This window comes from Melospiza melodia, chromosome Z, assembly GCF_035770615.1.
Source record: "Melospiza melodia melodia isolate bMelMel2 chromosome Z, bMelMel2.pri, whole genome shotgun sequence".
Taxonomy (NCBI): Eukaryota; Metazoa; Chordata; class Aves; order Passeriformes; family Passerellidae; genus Melospiza; species Melospiza melodia.
This window is the reverse complement of record NC_086226.1, coordinates 48,942,901-48,962,815: the sequence shown is the minus strand read 5'-3', so window position 1 is coordinate 48,962,815 and position 19,915 is coordinate 48,942,901. Positions and strand designations below refer to the sequence as shown.

General features: G+C 35.2%; 1 protein-coding gene across 9 annotated transcripts in view; it reads left to right on the top strand.

Moving 5' to 3' along the window:
* NFIB (nuclear factor I B) overlaps positions 1-19,915 on the top strand; it is a 169,052-nt gene that overhangs the window by 130,802 nt on the left and 18,335 nt on the right. For 3 of the 9 annotated variants that reach the window (XM_063180870.1, XM_063180867.1, XM_063180864.1), the window contains exons 9-10: positions 8,338-8,476; positions 12,005-12,087. The exons of 3 other annotated variants lie outside the window; for them this stretch is intronic. In XM_063180870.1, coding sequence (XP_063036940.1) covers positions 8,338-8,476; positions 12,005-12,087 — 222 coding nt within the window. Of the gene's footprint in view, positions 1-8,337; positions 8,504-12,004; positions 12,088-19,915 lie in introns of all 9 variants that reach the window. 3 more of the 9 variants (XM_063180869.1, XM_063180866.1, XM_063180863.1) reach the window with 1 other exon arrangement.

Below are 19,915 nucleotides of genomic sequence, written 5' to 3'. Positions count from 1 at the left end.
CATTTCATTTGAGATTTGGTTTAGTTCCTGACAAGAGGAGATAGGGTAAATGACACAAAACATGCAGTTGCAGTCATCTACATCATATATTTACCATAATTTATTATCATTAATCACTATTATTAGTGAAATATTTTAAAAATTAAATTATTTTAATTTCATCTCTTAGATTTGCTGTATGTTCGAGCAGTTGCATGCCTAGTCAAAATATCACTAAATAAAATAGTTAAAGTTTGGCTGCATGAGAAGTAAAACAGCAGGATTAATTTTTTGCTTAGGAAAAGAAGAAGCAACTGTCAGTGAAGTTTCAGTGACAAAAGGGAATTGTTCTGATAACAATAGGATGCTTTGAGCCAAACCAGTTTTTCTTTTCAAAATAAAACATGAATTTTTATTCAAACAAATTTAATTATTATAAAATTCAAAACTGCATCTGTAGGAATACCACATTAAATTTAATTATACTTTCCCACCTCAAAACATACTAATTTGGATTTCAAAAGGAGAACTATGATGATAGTTTTAATTTAGCTGGAGAAATAGAAAGAATGGATACCCTGACAGCATTTACCTAAAATGAACTGCTCCTCCTGAACATCTTTCAGTAATACACTAATTTAGATTGTTACGACAAGCAACTGAAATGCCTTGTACTCCCCACAGCAATTTTGAGATTAATTACATTACTGCTGCACTGATTATAGGGAGACAGTCATGCTATTCAATGGAATACTTTAAGTAAAATTAGTTCAAGGATATAGAGATCTCATAGGTTCCCATTATGGGAAGCACTGAGCAATTTTCTTGACATAATGTTAAATAGTCCAAATTATGTGTGATGAACAGTCAGGAAGTTCAAACAGGCCCTTTGGCTGCAGTGAAAAATGGTTCAACAATGGATGATCCTAAACAAAAGGGAGCTGTTGCTGCTGGTTTCATGAATATCTGCTTTTCATCCCCTGCTCAATATGGAGAATAAACAAACAAATGTATTGAACAGAAATAGATCTTGTTAGATATAGTGCTGGACTTGTCTCAAGCTAGTAGTCTGGTAAGTTCCCAGGGTTTTGAGAACTGTTGTACTATCCACTGATTTAGAATTTCTGCTAAGCCCTTTCTAGTGTATTTATTTCAAAGCTTTTCTTCTTAGCTAGGTACACATGTTACTATTTGAGATTTTATGTGTGAGGATGGATCTGTATAATGACGGGGTACAGGTGCTCCTGACTGATACTGATTATTCAATGCAAGTTTCATCAAAAAACTAATCGATTGGTATGTGTCTAATCCTCCTATGGGGTTTATCCACATAGAGTGAGGTTTTCAAAGCTACCACAAATTTCCAGCATGTATTTCCTTTTTGAATGATTCCAGATGGGTCAATCTTTTAATCTTAGAAAATATTACCTCCTCTGTATCTGTGTACACAAATACAGATGCACACATGCACACAAATCTGCAAACACATGAAATTCATTATTACTCAGGAGTGTAGTAATCATATTCAGTATCAAAATAAGGTTTCCAATAAGCCTGATAAAATAGTCAAGCACAACATCACTTGTGTGGCTGAAATCAAAACCAAAACCTCCAAACATAATTCATGGTTGAGTTAAATGGAATAATTTCCTGATGAAGGTGTGGCAAATCACAGAAAAAGGATCCGAAACTGTGATAAAGAAATGCAGTAAAGCAAACAGTTGAGGTGAATCCTGCCGAGGAACATCCTGGTATCAGTAGGAATTATCTTTTTTTCTGACTGAACCAAATAATCTTCCAAGATGTTTGAGTATGTCATAATAAAGGGCACAGTTTTTCTGTAACCTTACCTCAAATGTTGTGATATTTATGATGAAATATGCTGTTTTCATGATATGGTAAAACTAATTGAAGTTGATGTGAGTTAAGTATTGGGCTGTTTTCTTCCTACAAAAAATGGCTTGTATGTGTTATTTAATACAGGCTGAGTGAAATGCTGCATATTTGCAGTATATATGACTGCATATTTGTCTAAAATTCCTGTGTCTGATAAAACATACTTTATTGCAGAGTGGGGTAGTTTGCAGCTTTGTCTTTTCATTGGTTTTATCTTTGTCTGAAGACAGAAATATCTGTAGCGTTTGAGAATAGTTGTTTCTGGAAGCTGATGAGGCCACTTATTTTCCTCCTGTAGTGGATTGGGATATGGAATATTTTGTTCAATGAAAGGACCGTTCTTCAGGGATGCTAGGCAGATGCTTTGTTCTACATTCTTCAATACAATAATTACAGTCATTTGGTGTTGATGAAGGGATCTTCTTTGGGCTGGTCACAGTGTTTCCTCTTAATTCTTGGGAGAGTACTAGCAGAATTATCCAAAACATGCAAAATTGTGTGCATGTGGTTTCTTTGGTACAGCTAGGACTTCTTTTATTTGTTGATGTTTAATAATTTTCAGCCTCTTGAGCAAGTCTTTCCTTGTAATTTTTAAGAAATTATTAAAGATTAAATAAGGCAATGTGAAGTTTTTAATTGTGATTGGGAGGCAAAGACTGAGTCCTAGCTTAACACTATCTACTGACACGCTGTTTTAAGATTTAATTGCAGTTGTAAATTATTATCTTGTATTTAATCTCTCTAAATGAATGAGTTTAAGTCTCCAGAGTGCATGAAATACTATGTAATATAAAAATATATTTTGAACATTTATCTACAAAGAGAATTCCTTTCCCATGCTTCTGTCACCCAAACTTATCCAGGTAAAGTTTATCACAGGTAAAATTGTGATTCAGGATGTAAGATTCTAGACTGTCTTATGAGATCCAGTCTGAACATGGATTACTGAAGCTCTGCAGTTGCTCTCAGTTTCAGCAGCGTTACATCAAGATGAAAATTCATTCATCGGTTCACCAAATGAGTGAGACTTTGGCCTTTCTAGATCAAAGTTGACACCTTGATTTCTTATAGAAAACACAGTAGGGATGTTGTCAGCCAAGAACTGGCAGCAACATGTATTTCTCTAAAGCTAAGTTTTTGTGCAGGTAGCTGCATGTCATACCACATAAAGCTCTGGTGTGGTTTTTGAGAGGTCTGTGTAAGATATGCTGTCATGATGAGTTACTCAGATTCTTAATAGGGAAGTTAGGGAGATTCATTCTGCTGAAAAGTGGTAACAGGCACTAAAAGAAGACAAAGTGCATTCTTGTTGCTACCTTAGTGTTCAGTAGCAGAAAGTACAGCCTTGATTTATGAGAAGCAAATCCTTTATGGAACCCACCAGGTTCAAAATGCCCTAAAGTATTTTCTAGAATAACACTGGTGGTACTCTAGTAATGCCATTTCCTTATGTTTAGCAGAGTCTCAGAAGCATCATTATTAGTCAGATGGGTAATAAATTGAGGATATGTGTTTCACACATTTTGTGAAACTGACTGCTGTACCATTCAGCTATGTCTGGTGTGAGAATAACATGGCCATTTGATTTTTAGAGGTGATAGAGCATTAGGGCACCCTAGACAAAAAGGAGAGAGGGAAATTAGAAAAATAGAAGACATTTCTGATTTCTTTCAGTTGTAAGTTTTCTAAAAAATTCATCACTCTTCATGGGCACTGTACAGCACAATGACCTGGGCTCAAAACCAGAACTTATCAGCTATGATCTCCAGGTTCAGAGGTGTGTCTAGTAAACAATTTTTAATGTAAGATATTTGGTATGAGAACAAAGGACCAAAATATCCCAAACTATATCTCCTATACCTTCTTCAACAAAATTAATTCAATCAGCCTTCTCAAAACTACCCTGCCATAGGTTTTTATAGTAATATTGTTCACCATAATACTGGAAATTTGCCTTTACAAGCAAACGGAATTCTTGAGAGGAAATGGGTGAAATGGTATTTCCAAATGCATGATATCCAGTTTGACTAAACTGCATTCACTGGTTTATCAGCTAGCTATAATATGATAACATTGTGAAACACAGAATTTCTATTAAAAACCTGTGTTTTGAGAAGCAAATATACTATCCTCCAAGTGTAATGGTAAGATGGGGTAATATAATGTTTTGTTAAGCCTTGAAACTTCTTTCTGAAACACCTAGTAGAGTATCATATGTAGCTATACCTAGGACGTGCGCAGATTAATATAATTTCTGGCCTTTGTTAATTATTTGTTTGAAGGTGATTTGTACTTAATATTTCAAGGAAAATTGGATTATTTAATTTGGAATTGAGAAGTATAATTAAAATTTTTTTTAAAAAGTGTATATGTGAGCATCAAATATATTTTATAATTTAAGCAATAAAAAGTTCATGTAAAATTTTTAATAGATGTTTCATACTTTTGTTGTGTTTAGTTAGGTCATCTGTAGATGTTAGTTTCTACTTCATTATAGCATCAGAAATACTTTTTTGTAACATTGAAAGTAGTAGACTATATGAAAAAACACTGTCCTGAATTAAGGTTAAATACTAAATAACAAATAAATAATAAATAACTAATAACTAAGGTTAAATACTAAATAATAAATAACTAAGGTTAAATATGGTGGTATTTGGGAATGTATGTGAACAAAAGTCTGAAAGGAGGTTGATTAAATATTGATTATAAATATGTTTAAAAATCCTATCAGGGCAAAGAGATACAGTGAATCCTGACTTTAAGAAAGTCCATATTCATATCGGTTACAGGTTTCTGTTCAGACTTCACACCTGAGGATTAAAATAAAATGTGCACAGTGCACACCACTGGATAACAACAGTCTGACATTCTGAGTTACATTACAGCTGTGACAGCAAATGCAACTTGCCTTTGCCTTTGGGCACATAAATGAATTAAACTGTGGCAAACCAAGATGGTGGAATTAAAAAAGATCAAAATTGTAACAGATCTGAGAATCAAATTAGTGTTCAATCCAAGAGTAGAAAAATGTATGCCTGCATAAATAAGGGCTATATTTCCCAGACCTTCATTATGTTTACTTTTTTTCCTCACAAATTTTCCAATGCACAGCTTGTTTATCTAACACAGCTGCCTCCATGGAATTTGCTTGAGGTTTATGCCTCAGGCATTGCCTCTGTGAATCCATCACATAGACATATTGATGCCCTATTTGATGGTAACAGCTGATTCTTCACCTGCAATGCATTTGTCTGTAAGAATCTCTTGAGGAAAACTGGAACTAGAATATTGAATTTGTTTTGTATAAGGAAAAAATTAATTTGTATTAAATGAAGTACTGTAAGTATTTGTAAGTACTTTTAATTCAAGTGGATAGTGTCCAAATAGATATGTAGTTTCCATGCTAAAATATTATTTGATATAACTGTAAAGGGCAAAAGGAGAATAGGTCACAGAAGTTCTTTCTAGCTGTCAGTTTTCAACAAGATTATGAAGGAGCTGTTTCTGACAAAAGGGTTTCCCTTTTTGGACTGAAAACTTAAAGCAGCTTAGAGAACTTGAGACACTTGAGAGAGCTGATGCTCATGTACTGCTATCATTTTAATTTTCTGTTTCCAAAGATAACCATGGAAGTGTGAATTGAGTATAAACTGATGCAATACTATCTGCATCAATCTGAAGACAGGCCAAAGCAATAACTCTGAGGCAATTACATGATCTGTTTTTTAGGAGTATTTTTCCAGTCTTAAGCTGCAAACTAGTTATGATAACTTAAATATTAATTTGGTTAATTGCTCCACTCTTGTTCACTGCATGCAAATAAACCAAATTTGGATGTTTTTGAAGGCTTCTTATGAGAGATGTTGCTCTAATAGAATTTGTGAGAGTATAAGAGTACCATTCATAAACTCTGTTTTCAAAAGTAGCACACTTACGAAAAACACTGAATTTTAAAGCAAATTTCAAGTGTACCATTTCCCATGAAAACATTTGTCAAAAGGAGGACCTTGGCTTACATCTCAAAGACAGCTCGACTGTTGAAGAAGAATTGTATTTGTAAACTTCACGCCAGGTATGTGCTTACCTACAACTGGATTTGAAATCTGATATGCAGAGTGTGAAGTCTTGGATCTATAAGAATTAACCTTACTAAAGTAACAAGTTTTCACTGTTTTTTACCTCAGAGATTTCTTTTCTGTGAATAGAAGACCTCAGTGTCATTGTATTGCATCTGCACTCTCTTTTACATGTGAGACTGATATAGAACTTCCACTTAGGAGGAAATTCGGGGAATTTAAAAAGAAAAAGACATGGAGGCACTTGGTGTGGGGGATCACAAACTGCATATACTGAAATCACTGGTAAATCCTCTATGGCTGTCAAAAAATATGGGATTTCACCCTCCATTTGTATGGAGTGGAGTGATGCACTGTACTGCCATTATGATATCACACAGGGAAAAATTTAGTTTAGAAGAAAATGGGGTATAAGTATAACCTTTTTCTTAACCTTTGTTTGAACAAGGAGTGTGTTTGCTCATTTGGGCCATATGGATAAGGGCAAAGCTGAGATCCATGTGAGCCACTGGATCCCTGGCTGGGATCCCTACGGTACAATATAAGGAGATACATTTCTGTAAATCATCATGGTCTCCCATGATCTTCTAATTTATTTTAATCTATTCTAATTTATTCTTCTCTGTCTTTGGAGACAGCTGCTTTTGTAAGCTGATTATACTGTCTGTTTAAATCCATACACTTCACAGAATCTTCTTTCTTAGTTTTAATAAAAGTTGATCATTTTGGTAAGAGATTCTCAGCTACTTTTGTGATGTTAGCACACCACATAAGCTAAGGCTCCTGAGGTAGCCTTGTGATTGCAGGTCAGGGACTCCACCTACAAGCTACAGATGCAGCTGAGAGGTGGTACTCCCTCCAGCAGGCTCTGTGGACAGCTGGGCTGCCAGGACAGGAGAGGAAGCTTGCATCTGCAGCACACTCCCTAGAAGCATAGTGAAAATCCAGTCCAACTTAGTGAGCATGTCTTCCTGACAAGAGTTGTGTCTAGAGAGTGACTTTTTCTCGTTAGGAGGGGTAGTTTGCCGCTCATAATTAGTGTGTTTTTTTTACTGTTGTTTTTCATTGTAAGACTTGTGATTTTAGAGAGAGGAGTTAGTCAGCTAGCTGCTCTATCTTCCTATGGATACCATATTGGTTTCCATTTGCACTTGTATTTTCTAGTGTTTTCTGCTAATTTAGCTTAAGGTGTCCTAAACAAGACTCTCCCTTGGGTGCATTTGCAAAGTTTAGTGAATCATACTGCCAGGAAGTTTCTTGTGCTATAATTTTAAATTTCCTCCTTCTCAATTTCATTCCATTACCCCAAGTATGCATTTCCTCTATTTTCCAAAAATTCCTTCCTCTTCTGTGTGTTTATACTTCTCACATACTTGTGGTAATTGTGTCAGTCCAGTTATTATTTCATTACCGTCGTCATGCTTACCTCCTTTAACCTTTCCTTGAATCAGTTGAATTGTGTCCTTTATCAGTCCACGTCTTTAGGTTATCTTAATTTGACACGATGCTTCTGATTAACAGATTCCCAGTATTTCATATTTGTATGACTCTTTTAAAATACTTATGACTCATAGAGCACACAATCAGTTTAAGACACAAGTTATCAGCTGCTGTTGTAAAAACCATTTACTATGTGCTAGTTTTATTGCAAGTTATTTACCCTTGCAGTGTTTGCAGTCATGCAGAATGTCTAAGGTATATTTAAGCACTGGATAAACATATATTTACCAGTCAACATTGCCATATTCAGATGTACCTACATGTAGAAAGCACCATATTGCTTGATGACCTGTACCTGCCATAAGGTCATATGCAGACAGCCTCTTGTATCTATGAATAAAGTGTTACTTATTATGCTCTTGCCTTGCAAAGTTCCCATTATTAAACACTTCTGTGTTTTTAGTAGGTGACTTTTTGCCAGATGTTATAATGTGTACATGATAGTGCATCATATCCAAACCCTGTACCCTATTCCCAAATTGTGAATCATTAGTTAGCCTTCCAGTGTGAGTAACCTCTGTGGACAGCTGTGGTCAAGTCTTGGTTTTTCTCCAAGTCAGAGTGGTATGGCATGTGAAAACAGAGGTTTTACATCAGTTGTTTGCTCTTAATAATTCATACCTTAGGGCCTGTGCCTGGTCAGTTTACTCCTGCTGTCATGGGATTTTGGTTCACAGACACCGCATGAGCAGCAAAAATATTTTGGAACAATACAGTGCATGTGCATCCAGGTAGGAAGAATGCGGAAGACTGCTTACCAAAAAGCACATTCAAAACCACAGGTGCTATGATGATGGGCAATTCTGGAAATCCCTAAGATAGGTAGGCTCCTAAAACACAACATGTATGTTTTACAAGGCATTCTTTTGGTTTTGTTTTGTAGCCTAACAGCAGTGGTCAAGTAGTAGGGAAAGTGCCTGGCCATTTTACTCCAGTTTTGGCACCCTCTCCCCATCACAGTGCGGTGCGACCTGTGACCCTGACCATGACAGATACTAAACCCATCACTACATCCACTGAAGGTGAGGCATCTTCACCTACAGCAACCAGTAAGTATTTCTTTAGGAAACAAAAAATGTCCATCAAAGATTTGAAATTATTTCAAATTAAGGCCAGAAAAAGGCGCCTTTTCCTACTATTTGACCAAGTGGGTGCTCCTCATTTTACATGGAGAGCAAACCTGGTCTGACTGCAAAGCTTTTCCTCACAAAATTTCAACCAATAGGTCATGTTACATGAACCAAAGTTTGTAACGTGACAAGCAAAATGAAAGGGAAAAGCCTGCATATTTGACCACTATTCAAGAAAAAGAAAATGTGTTTTTTCATCTGAGGTGGACATTGTTAAGACATTGAGAAGCACACCCAGACAGTAAGGTTTTACAATGACCCAGAGATGGAATTCCAGACAAGGACTGGAAAATTTGCTCCTCAATGAACTTTCCTACAGAAATCAAACCTTGTTACAACACATACTGAATCTGAGCTATGATAATTGCATGTTAATATAGGTTGTGTCATTCTTAGCAAAAACAACTGCTGTGGCAAAAGAAAATTTTCATTCTTTGTCATTTCTACAAGGGATGGTAGATCCACTGTATGTGCTTGTTGCTTTTTTTAAAATAGAAAGTAACAAACTCTAACTTCAATGTTTTAATCTCTTTACTACATACAGGATCATGTTATTTATCCTATTATCTTCAATGGAATTGCAGTTCTAGAAATACAGGCAAATATCTAGACTAATTTATTCCCTTCAGAGTATTCATAATAAGTGGTGCAGAATGCTGCTTTTTAACTGTGTTCTGAATTTCTGTTGTTCTTGAACTGTTATTTGGATTTGAGATGGCCATGTTGCCAGCATTTAACAGAGTCATGAAGATTTTTAGGAGACACTTCCAGACTCTTGGAAAAAAAATCTTAAGTCTTCAAAGTATCAGTCTCTTTAGGATTTGTAACATTTAAATTACTTGTTCTAGACCTATTTAATATTTGAACTTCAAATACAGTCCCTAACTATTGGTCTGCCATTAATGGAGACCATAAGCTATCCTTTTCAGGTGTTATACCACTTTAAAACTTTTCATTAGCATCTGAGGAAGATATGAGACTCAAAGGCATAAGATGTAAAAGAGAAAACTGTTTTAAGCATTTATCATAAAAAGATAGTAGTAACTTTTGGAGAAACTACTGCTGAAGTATATATATATATATATATATATATGCATATATATATACACACATATACATATATATATGGAAGCATTTTATCTGTCCTTTCAGTATATTAGTTTTGTTAGTATAATAGTTTTGCTAGGAGTATATCTGTAGCTTCACTGGTGATTTGTGGTACAGTTTTTTTATCTTTTAAGAAGAGTTAGCTTTAGCAGCAAAGAAAAGCTGTTGCTCTAAACATTTACACCAGAAAAGAAAACTGAGAAAATTAAATGCTTGTACAGTTTCAAGTACTTGTGGTTTCATTCCACTTTGACATGATTGTGCTTGGCCTGCATATCTCTCTTAGATGAGGTCATGGTTTCTGATAAAAATGGCAAAAAGAACACAGTAAATGCCAGAACTGTTTTGGGATATTTTCTGATTATATGACCTTAATCATCATAGGAAAGCATACCTAATCTGTACATTGTCCTACTACCAAGTGAACTATTTAGATCATATTTTCCAATTAAATCATCACCCAGTTTCTTGTGCAACTCATGGGAACCTGAGTAGCTGATTCCCGCTGAACCTTTAGAACACCTTGGCTTAGATACATAAAGTAAGGCTTCCTCCATGCTTCCATATTAGTTTACAAGTAAATTCTTGCCACTACAGTACATAAATAAGAATAGAAAAAATCCCTATGTGCAAATTTTATTTGAATGTGACCGTACTGCCTACAAGATAGGTACAGCATCTTACCTGCTCAGGTGTGTTATGATTCTCAGAAAACTGTCTCCTTGATATAGGCTTTTGACACTGGGTTGATAACTGTAAGAGCATAAAAAAAATGAAGAAATATAGCTTGTTGATAAAGAAAATAACAATAAAATGAGGGATCGTGTCCTTCTGATATATAAATTATATATGAATACGTATAAACTGTATTATCAGTCAAACTGTATTATCAGTCATAACAGGTCCACCACACAGATTACTGATGTTAACCTAATGGGAAAATCAACACTTAGCATGATTTATGGCATAGTTTTACTTTTATTTGCAGTAATTAACTGATTGATTGGTCCAAAATACATATAGTTTTATATTTATATAACTTGGACAAAAAATTATCATGATTATTCAGTGTGATGGAAATAAATTTACACATGATTTGCTTTTCATTCTGAAGTGCTGTAGCAGAATTTTTATTAACGAGAAAGAACATCAAGCTTTACAAAAATATTTGTGGAACCCTGTGGCCTCCATCATAATTTCCTTCTAATAATTGGTTAATTCTTATTATAGTTTTTCAATAAAGCCTATTTACTGTATATAGAATTTTTAATTTTTTGAAAAATGAATACATTTTCTTGTTTTTTTACCATGTTAACTTAATATTTGCAGGCCAGTTTAGTAAGTACTCTCATCTAGCTTCTCACTGGCATGCTTGTATATGTCTGTCCAGTTTTAGTAATTTTGCTACTAAGTCATTGGTAAATTTCCAGGCTATGATGCTACAGATTGCAGTGTGGACATCTCCACACTGGGAGGTTGAGTAAGACCACCTAACTAATTTGATAAGTGCCACATGAGAACATGATGACTTTTAGGACTTACTGGGAGATACGAGAGAGGAATTTGTCCTACAGGTGGAGGATCCATTCCCTGTGGCTAATCCTAGTTTCTCTTGACATTCCCTTTCTCCTCAGAAAAGGATTTCTTCAGTCTTCTGAAGTAGGTAGAGAGAGAATTGTTTTAGTCGCTCCCCTCAGAAAATATTGTTTTCTGGTGTATGATGGAGTTGAATACTTTCTGTTATATTGCACAGTAAGAATTATCTCCCTTCTTAGGAAAATATTAATCAGATTATATCCCATGACTGCAAAAATTCATTTAATGACACATAAGCAAACCAAAATTTTTGTTCTAATTTATGTTCTACTTTTACATTTGTTTGGTACTTGGTAAAAACAGGGCCTTTACAGAAATAAAAATAACGTGATCATGAATATTTTCTGTCAGCATTGTAATTTTATTGGTTTCATCGTTGCTTTAGATTGGTATAATGGAAATTAAAAGTGTGATTAGTTCAAATAAATAAATTAGGAAATAATTTGAAAAAAAAATAATCAATCCAACTACTATTGTCAAGAGACATCATTGTGATTTACACATGCAGCTTCCATTGAAGTTTATAGGAATTTACACATGCCTTTCCAAATTTGGTCTAATATTTCTTTTGCTTCCTCTTAAAGAAAAGCCAAAGACACTTCCTATATATTGCAAAATCATAACTCTGGATCTCTCATATTTGTACTGTACCTGCACAAGGTAATAGATATGATAGGTTGGTATTTTTATCAATATGTTTTGTTCTTCCTTAATCAGCCTACACAGCCTCAGGCACATCCCAAGCCAATCGATATGTGGGACTAAGCCCAAGAGACCCATCCTTCCTACACCAGCAACAGGTGGGCAAGTTTCACATAGGTGTAATGATGTAGAGAAGCTTTTGTGGTGTTACCTTCCTACATGCTGCCACGGGTATCTTGGATTAGACTGAAATCTTGAGGTTTTCAGTATTTGTCACGTGAAGATGATGTTTATTCAAAACAAATTGAATGCTTTAAGAAATATCAGTTCAGCCTATTCTTTCTTTCTTAGATTGGTCCCATCTTAAGGAACTCCTGATATGTTTCTTTCAATATTTTTTTTTCAGGAGTTCATACATTTAATCTTTAATAGGATTTTAGGAAGTAGAATGAGGTGTTTAAGAAACAAATACTAATTTCAAAATCAGTTTATAAAAATAAGCAAAACTTTCAAAGCAAAAAATAAGGTTTATTATTTTCAAGTTTTGTTTCCATTTCCTCCAGATGTTTAATACATTTCTTCATTTTACTTTTAGAAGATCAGTTGTAAAACTGAATTCTCAAGGCAGCACATCATCATTTCTAGCATAATAGGTTTAAATTGGTCTGCTGATTCCAAATGTGACAAAAACACATTTTTATTCTAGTTTCTTACATCATTTATATTTCAAGTAGCATTTTAAATTTCACATCTCATTAATGCTGCAAATTTAATGCAAATGAAGTGTTTACCCAAACTGTGAAAATATAGAGCTGAGATAATGACGGCATACAAATAAATTAGCTGCAGTCAGTAGCAAGGCCATGCACATACAGAAATGGTACATTTCAAAAATTAATTCAGAACCTTTAGTATTTTAATGTACTTTATGATGTGTGTTTGTGTTCCTCTTAGATGTTAACAGTATAGGACTTTGAAGTTCACAGCAATAGAAATGTTGCAAGGAGAAAAGCTGAATGTGACAATAAGAAAGAGGGCGTAAAATAGGCTTGGTATTTGTCATACTGTATTTTTTTCTCAGACTTGTGTTACTGTCAGCATTTTATATGCATTTCTGTTTCATTTTTCAGTAAAACCTACTTGTTCTACATCATTAAGATATAGCTGACCCTTGCTTTAGCTGAAACTCCCTATCCATACCCACTCACAGGGCAAGGAGGCAGTATATCTGTTTTAAAGGTCACCACATGCAGAGTTTAGAGAAAATCATAAAGATGATAATTTATTCAAAATAGCTGATGTGTTGCCAACTATTTTTTTAACCAGTAAGACTTAAATTCAAACATCTATGCACTTTATTATGAAAATATGTAGTGACTGTTAGTGGCTCTTCCAGCCATTAATTTCTCAATAACTTTTCTGACATATTGTTTTGTTGGATTTTTTTAAACCACTCAAAGATTTTTTTATTATGAAATATGTTTTAATTACTATGAAATTTTTTTTTCAAGATACACAACATATGATTATTGTTTTTTAAAGCACACACAACACCTCTCTTTTTTATACAGAGTGAATGTAATTTGTAGAGTTCTTGTGAAGTTTTATACAACATTCTTTGAAATATCTCTGACATCCTCTTAATTTAGGGATGCGCAATATGTTTTTTCCCCTTTGTAGTTTTGGACACAATTCTTTCTGCAGACTGCTCCTGCTTAGGCCTACTCCACTTTCCAAGCTCATTGAAAGATTTCTTAATGTCTTGTCACATGCCAGAAAGTAGAAGAATATTTAATTTTGTCCTGGCTGAACTTGACATATATATTGCTGATGTTTGGCATCTTCTATTTATTTTTGTCTTTGTGTGGATCAAAATAGATTTCAAAATTTCAGCAGTGTCCTTGGAGCATCAAAGTGAGGGAGATCTCAAAGGTCTTTGGTATTGACATTTGTTGTGTCTGATACTCCCTTCCATGGTAAAACATGGCCAAATGGCTTAAAGGGAAGGGGAAACTAAGCTGAATCTAATATGCACTTCAGAAGCAGAAAAATTATTTAATGCTACTGTGTTAAACCAATGTTCCCCTTTTTAAAGTGTATGGATTCATGGTCTCATTATATTAATCCAAGAGCATCAATTGGTGACCAATGAGCCATGTAATATATTTAAAAATATCAGTGCTTTATTGTCTTTGCTCTTAACTCACTATTCTCTTCTAACATATGCAATGGACATATCTGTGTTTGCCTGAGTGTTTTTGTGTGTGTATGAATGCCTACAGATGTGTAGAAAGTTAAGGACTAGTATGCCCAGCTGAAACTATCCAAAAGAACAGAATACTTAAAGTTTTTCAGATGGATAAATATGGACATATAAGTATGTATAGGTATGTTTCTAATGAATTAGTTACCTTCACTAGTTACCCTCATTAGTTACCTTCGTAAGTTGCCTTCATCTCCAATTCTAGAGATGACAGACTACACACATACACACACACAAACAAACGTGTGTGTGTGTGTGTGTGTGTGTGTGTAGAAAGTAATGTAGAGCATTGAGATTGTCTAAACAACTTCAATAGAGCCAAGGTTATCCTTTGGTAAGGCAGAAATGGGAATGATTTACTATGTCCTTTCATTACTTTACAACAATGCAAAAGAGACCAGTCTTCTTGTGGCAGATTTTAAATGCATTTGCTTTAAAGCAACCCATGATGAATGAAAAGAAAAATCAAGGGGTATGTGAAATAAGGCGATTAATCATTTTGTATTAGTGGAGAGAAATTTTCAATTAGAAAGCCATTGGTTTTAGTTCCAGAGAAATCTTTTAAACGTTCCTCCCTGTAATGCACAGTGACCCCTCAAGAATAAATATTGTCACTAGTACCTTTTTTTACTTCATTGGAGGAGTCTTTATGAAGATTTATTTTCTCTGGTTATGAGGAATAATAGCAAGTACCCATGAGTGGTTTTTTTTGCTGTTAAGAAGAGCCATTATGTTGCCCATTTAAGTTGCAGTAACACAATAAATTAAAAAGTTACACAGGTATTTTGCAACGCACACTCACATGGATTCCTGACAAAGTGATAGCTTCCTAGAAATTCCAGTAAACCATGTACAGCAAAGCATACCCTAAATACTCACATTTAGATGGGAAGCACTGAAAAAAACTTTGAAAGACAATACATAGTAGGCCAAGTGAGAGAATTTTTTGGCTTTTACTGATCTGGATACTGTGAAATTGTGATGTTATATGCATTACTTAGCCTGTAACATTGATATTTAGAAAGACTAGATTCTAATGGGGAATGATAACTATGCAGTCCAATTTCTGATACACTAGCTGGTGGATCTCCCCATTACTTGCCTTGAAATGCCAGCTATTTCTATGCTGTGGCATAAATAGTTACAAAAAATAGCATCAGAGAATCCTATATATCTTGGCACTTTCTTGTAAAAAATTCATATCATACCTTCTCTGTCTATTAGAAATTATTGATGACCACTTGTTTTTTCTTTTTTTGATTCAGCATCAGCTTCTGAGACTTGTTAAGTGTTGATAACATAACTGCAGGAAGAACACCATGGGAGAGGGCAAGGGACATGATAAGAGCTAGTACCTGAATGAGAGAATTTTTCTAAATTTTGTCTTTGGTCATTGGTGGAAGCATTTTCTGAAGCCAAATCTAACGTTCATTGTTCTTTATCTCTGTGAGAAACATCCTAGCTAAACTAAATAAAATAAAAGTGAGGTGGGATAATTTTTGCTATTATATGGGTGCACATTCATCCTCCTCCTCCCTATTAATTTGCATTTATTGAAGTTTTCTAAGCCTAGACTAGAGGAAAAAAACAACAAACAAACAAACTGAGGAAAGTCAGTCAAATTCTGCCCTCTATAAATGGACACAATTCTTTGCCAGATTCTAGTTGTGCCTGCATTACTTTGGCTAAGTAACTTTAATGACCAGATCATTAGTTCAGTAACAAAGTCCTAATGATCAGGATCCTCACAGTTATGTGATGACATTTCTTTAGCCTCCTTATGTCATGGTTCTCCAACTTCATGGATTTATTATGGTATTGAAATGACAAACACTTAGAGTCAGGTCATGTTGTTTCTGGCAATAATGCTAGAAAGTTGCCAGAAATACTTGTCATATACTTTGCCTGTGTAAATAGTTTAAAAACATGGATGGATGGATGGATGGATGGATGGATGGATGGATGGATGGATGGATGGATGGATGGATGGATGGATGGATGGATGGACTTTTGTATTTATTGCACGTGCAGATGAATGATACCACAAAAAAATAAGGTTTCTGTTGGAATGAATGAAATAACTGCAAGGTTTTTGTTCTTGACCATTTAATTTTACTGCACCTCTGGCCTTGTATGGATGATTCTATTTTTAATTAGAAAACATAAATAAATGGAATAGCTATTAAAGTTGTTAACAATAATCTCTAAAACTTTTACTGTGTTAACTAATACTGTCCCAGTTGCTGAGGAGTTAATGAACTCTTCCAATTTTTGCACTGATAAACTCAGTATCATGGTTTCCACTAAAGTTTGCACTTTCTGGATATGATGGTATGTTGCATTCATGATTTTCACACAGATTTAAAAATTATGAGTGAGACCTTTTCAATATATATAGTAGTAAGGTCTCCAAAATGATCAGAAAACTGTAGATAACTTTTTATTTCCTACAAATGCCTTCCCTGTCTCTTCAGTAGAAATTTCTTCTTACCAGATGCATCCTTTAGTTACTGAGCTGCACAGTTCAAAATGTAGTTCCCTTCATACTATTAATCATGGAAATTGTGAACTTAAATGTCCACTGAACACAGAGTATTTGTTTACAAAATGTTTTGAGTGGATGTTACTCTTGCATTCAGCAGCAGGCTGAAAGAAGAACACAGGCGGACTCCTAAAGAGAACTTGTCAGTAAAGTCAGGAAACAGGTTATCAACACTTAGCCTGTTCTTATTGTGTCCCTTATCATAATTGACAGTTTGACGTAAAACTGGGTCACATGATTGCCAGGGAGGTATGTAAATGGCTAAGAGGTCACCTTTCACATAAGCTTGCTGGAAAGGAAACACATTTAAAGGAAGTTTCAGTCAGAACAATGACAATATGCAAATGTTAAGTTTTATGGGCTCTTCTCAACTAACAGAAGCTACAGCAGTCTCCTATTACACTTTCCAAAATACAATTCTTCTTTTACTAGCTATCACAGAAACTTGACATGGATGTTAGTCTTAACCATTCTTTACATACAAGGCTACAAAATCTGCTTAAATACCAACTCCTAAAAGTCATTCATACTGTGATTAAAGATTGAGCTGTTGGACTGTGGGGTTTTAATGTATGTGTGATTTGCATACTTAAAACACTACAGGATGGTTGTGCTTGCAAGGTGCTGTTTAAACTGTGAAGACAGCTATAGTAAAATCTAGCACTTGGGTAGAACTTCACATCAGTATGTCTCACAGCTCTGGAAAGTGCAAAACAAAATCAATTTCCTGGCATTCTACAGAAGAGAAGCACTCAGTCTACTTCTTTGCTTGTCTCCAGGCCTGTGTCCACTCCCAAGCTTGTGTTCCCTTCCTGTAAATGAGGAAGTTGCACTGCCTCCCAGGAGAGATGCATGCAGTGCTTTCTGCTCTCGGCTGCTTCATGAGTGCAGCAGTGGGGCTGTATCACAGGCATAAGGGCAGAGCCTAGGATCCACGACTAGGAAAATGCCTGAGCTACCTGTGAGGACTCCTCATCTTCTGCAAGGCTGGGCATCCATTTCCACTTCATAATATAGACTCATCCTCCTTCTCTTGTAGTTAAATAAGAGATAAATAAGAAAATCACTGATAATGTTTTGAGTGTGGAAGATGTTATGGTAGTGAGGTTTTTGTGGCTTGCTTTGCTAAAAATCCACAGAACTGTGGACTGAAGGTCAAGTCTTTTCAGCAGCCTTCTAGGGAAGACTTTTCACCATGTCATGTGTCAAGTCAGGTCATTTATTTTTAATTGATAACATACATTTGAGGAAATTAGTATTGTTTTCAGCAGCTATTAGATATGTCCTGGGGATCATTTCTTATGACTCTCTACTGAGAAATGTAAGTTTTCTCAAGTAGTTTCCTGCCTCTCCTCTTCACATATCTTGCAGAGAAATACTTTTAAGGTGGCTTATAGTGGGTAAGAATGACTGTGCCTTCTCCACTCCAGCTAACACTGTGGCATGATTTTAGAGGTACCAAAGTTGCTCTGAGGAGAATAAGTAGACAGAAAGCTTTCAATATTACTCCAGATTATACATAGCATTTGAAATACTGTAGTGAAGTGCCTTATGTCCTTCCAAAGCTTGGTATTCGTGTCATGTCTATGCACCCAAGCTTTCCCTTCTGGGCTATGTTGGCATCCTCCCAGGGCAGCCTCCCACTGCTGCTGTGATCAGACTTCTTCCATCAAAAGGAGTCCAGACTTACAGAGTTCTATTAAATTCTACAGTATTTTTACCTAGAAGCCACTCAACATATGCAAAGGATGCAGATGCAGACTTTGGAAGTGGTGTTTCTAAACCTTAGACCTGCAGACATCTTTCCATAGGAGTGACTCGGGAGAGGAAGTTTTACGTGAGGGAGAGTTAAAAAAACTAAAAATTCCAGGCAGGTTAATTTTTAAAGACAATGGGGCATCCATGCGAGCCAAATGAGGAATGTGGAGCAGCAGTTTTTTACATTGGAAGGTGTATTTCAGTACAACTAATACAGCCCTGGGCTTGTCCACAGAGCCAGCTGTCATGCAAACCTGCACCTCTCCATGGTGTTGTCAGTACTGCAAGCATGGTGCAGTGAACAGCACTACAGTACTAACTGGGAGTCTCATGGGGCATGAACCTTCTTATAAATGTGCATGTACATGCCTACAGATTAGGTATGAAATGCACATGTTGCATTATTTTCTTTGCAGTGTTTGGCTGTATGTGAATTGAGGTACATGCGACTGTGAATAATAAGCAGCATGCCATTACTAACATTTATGAAATATGTTTCAAAAACTTTGTGGTGCTTTCTTAATGATAAATTTAACACATAAACTGTATGTGTGGGTTTTCACACAGACTGTGGGAAGAATACAGTGATATAGTGCAGAAGCTAATTTACTAAAATGCAATATATCAGTCTCTTGCTCTTTTCCCCAAATGGCAAATGCAATTAAGTTCTATATAACAAGCTAAGTGCTTGCCAGATTTTTTGAGTTATAACTAAGTGAATATAATAATTTGGTAGTGCTAAGTTTGTGATTTTAGTATATTTTTAATGGTTCTAATCAGCCACAGGTTGTTTATGCATAGATTTTATATTTTGTGAAGAAGTAAAAAAGGGGAGTGGGTGGGAGGGTTTAACCTTTTAGTCTTTTGTTTCAGCTGCAAGTGAGTTTTTATAGCTAAGTTAAGAAGCTCTAAAGTATGCATTTTTAGTGAAGATGATGACATCCTTAAGGAGAATAGCAGAAATATGTCTACTGTACATTGAATAACTGGGCTGACATATTTTATTATGTTTCCATTATTAAAATCAAGTTCAGAATCCTGTTTTGTATAGTGACTAAATCAAATGTTTACTTACCCATTTCTTTAAACATGTTTAATATATTATTCACAGTTACCTCTAGCAAACTTTTAAACTGCATGTTTCCTTTTCTGGTTAATTTCATGTGGTTTAGTCATGCTTTTAATGGCCTTTAGAAGGTCCCTTGGAGTTCTTTAGATAACAAACAAGAAACAATCCCTATGAAAACATCAAAGACTAACATTTCCATTTCTCAGACCTTAACAGCAGGAAGCTTATTAGTCTAACAGCCAGACAGGGTCAGGTTTGCAATATTGTCTTGTCCTCAGCATTTCTATTTTTCAGGAAAAGACTGCAATAAATTGTGCTCCTGTGAAAACAGTTTATTGTAGTTTGTTTGCTATA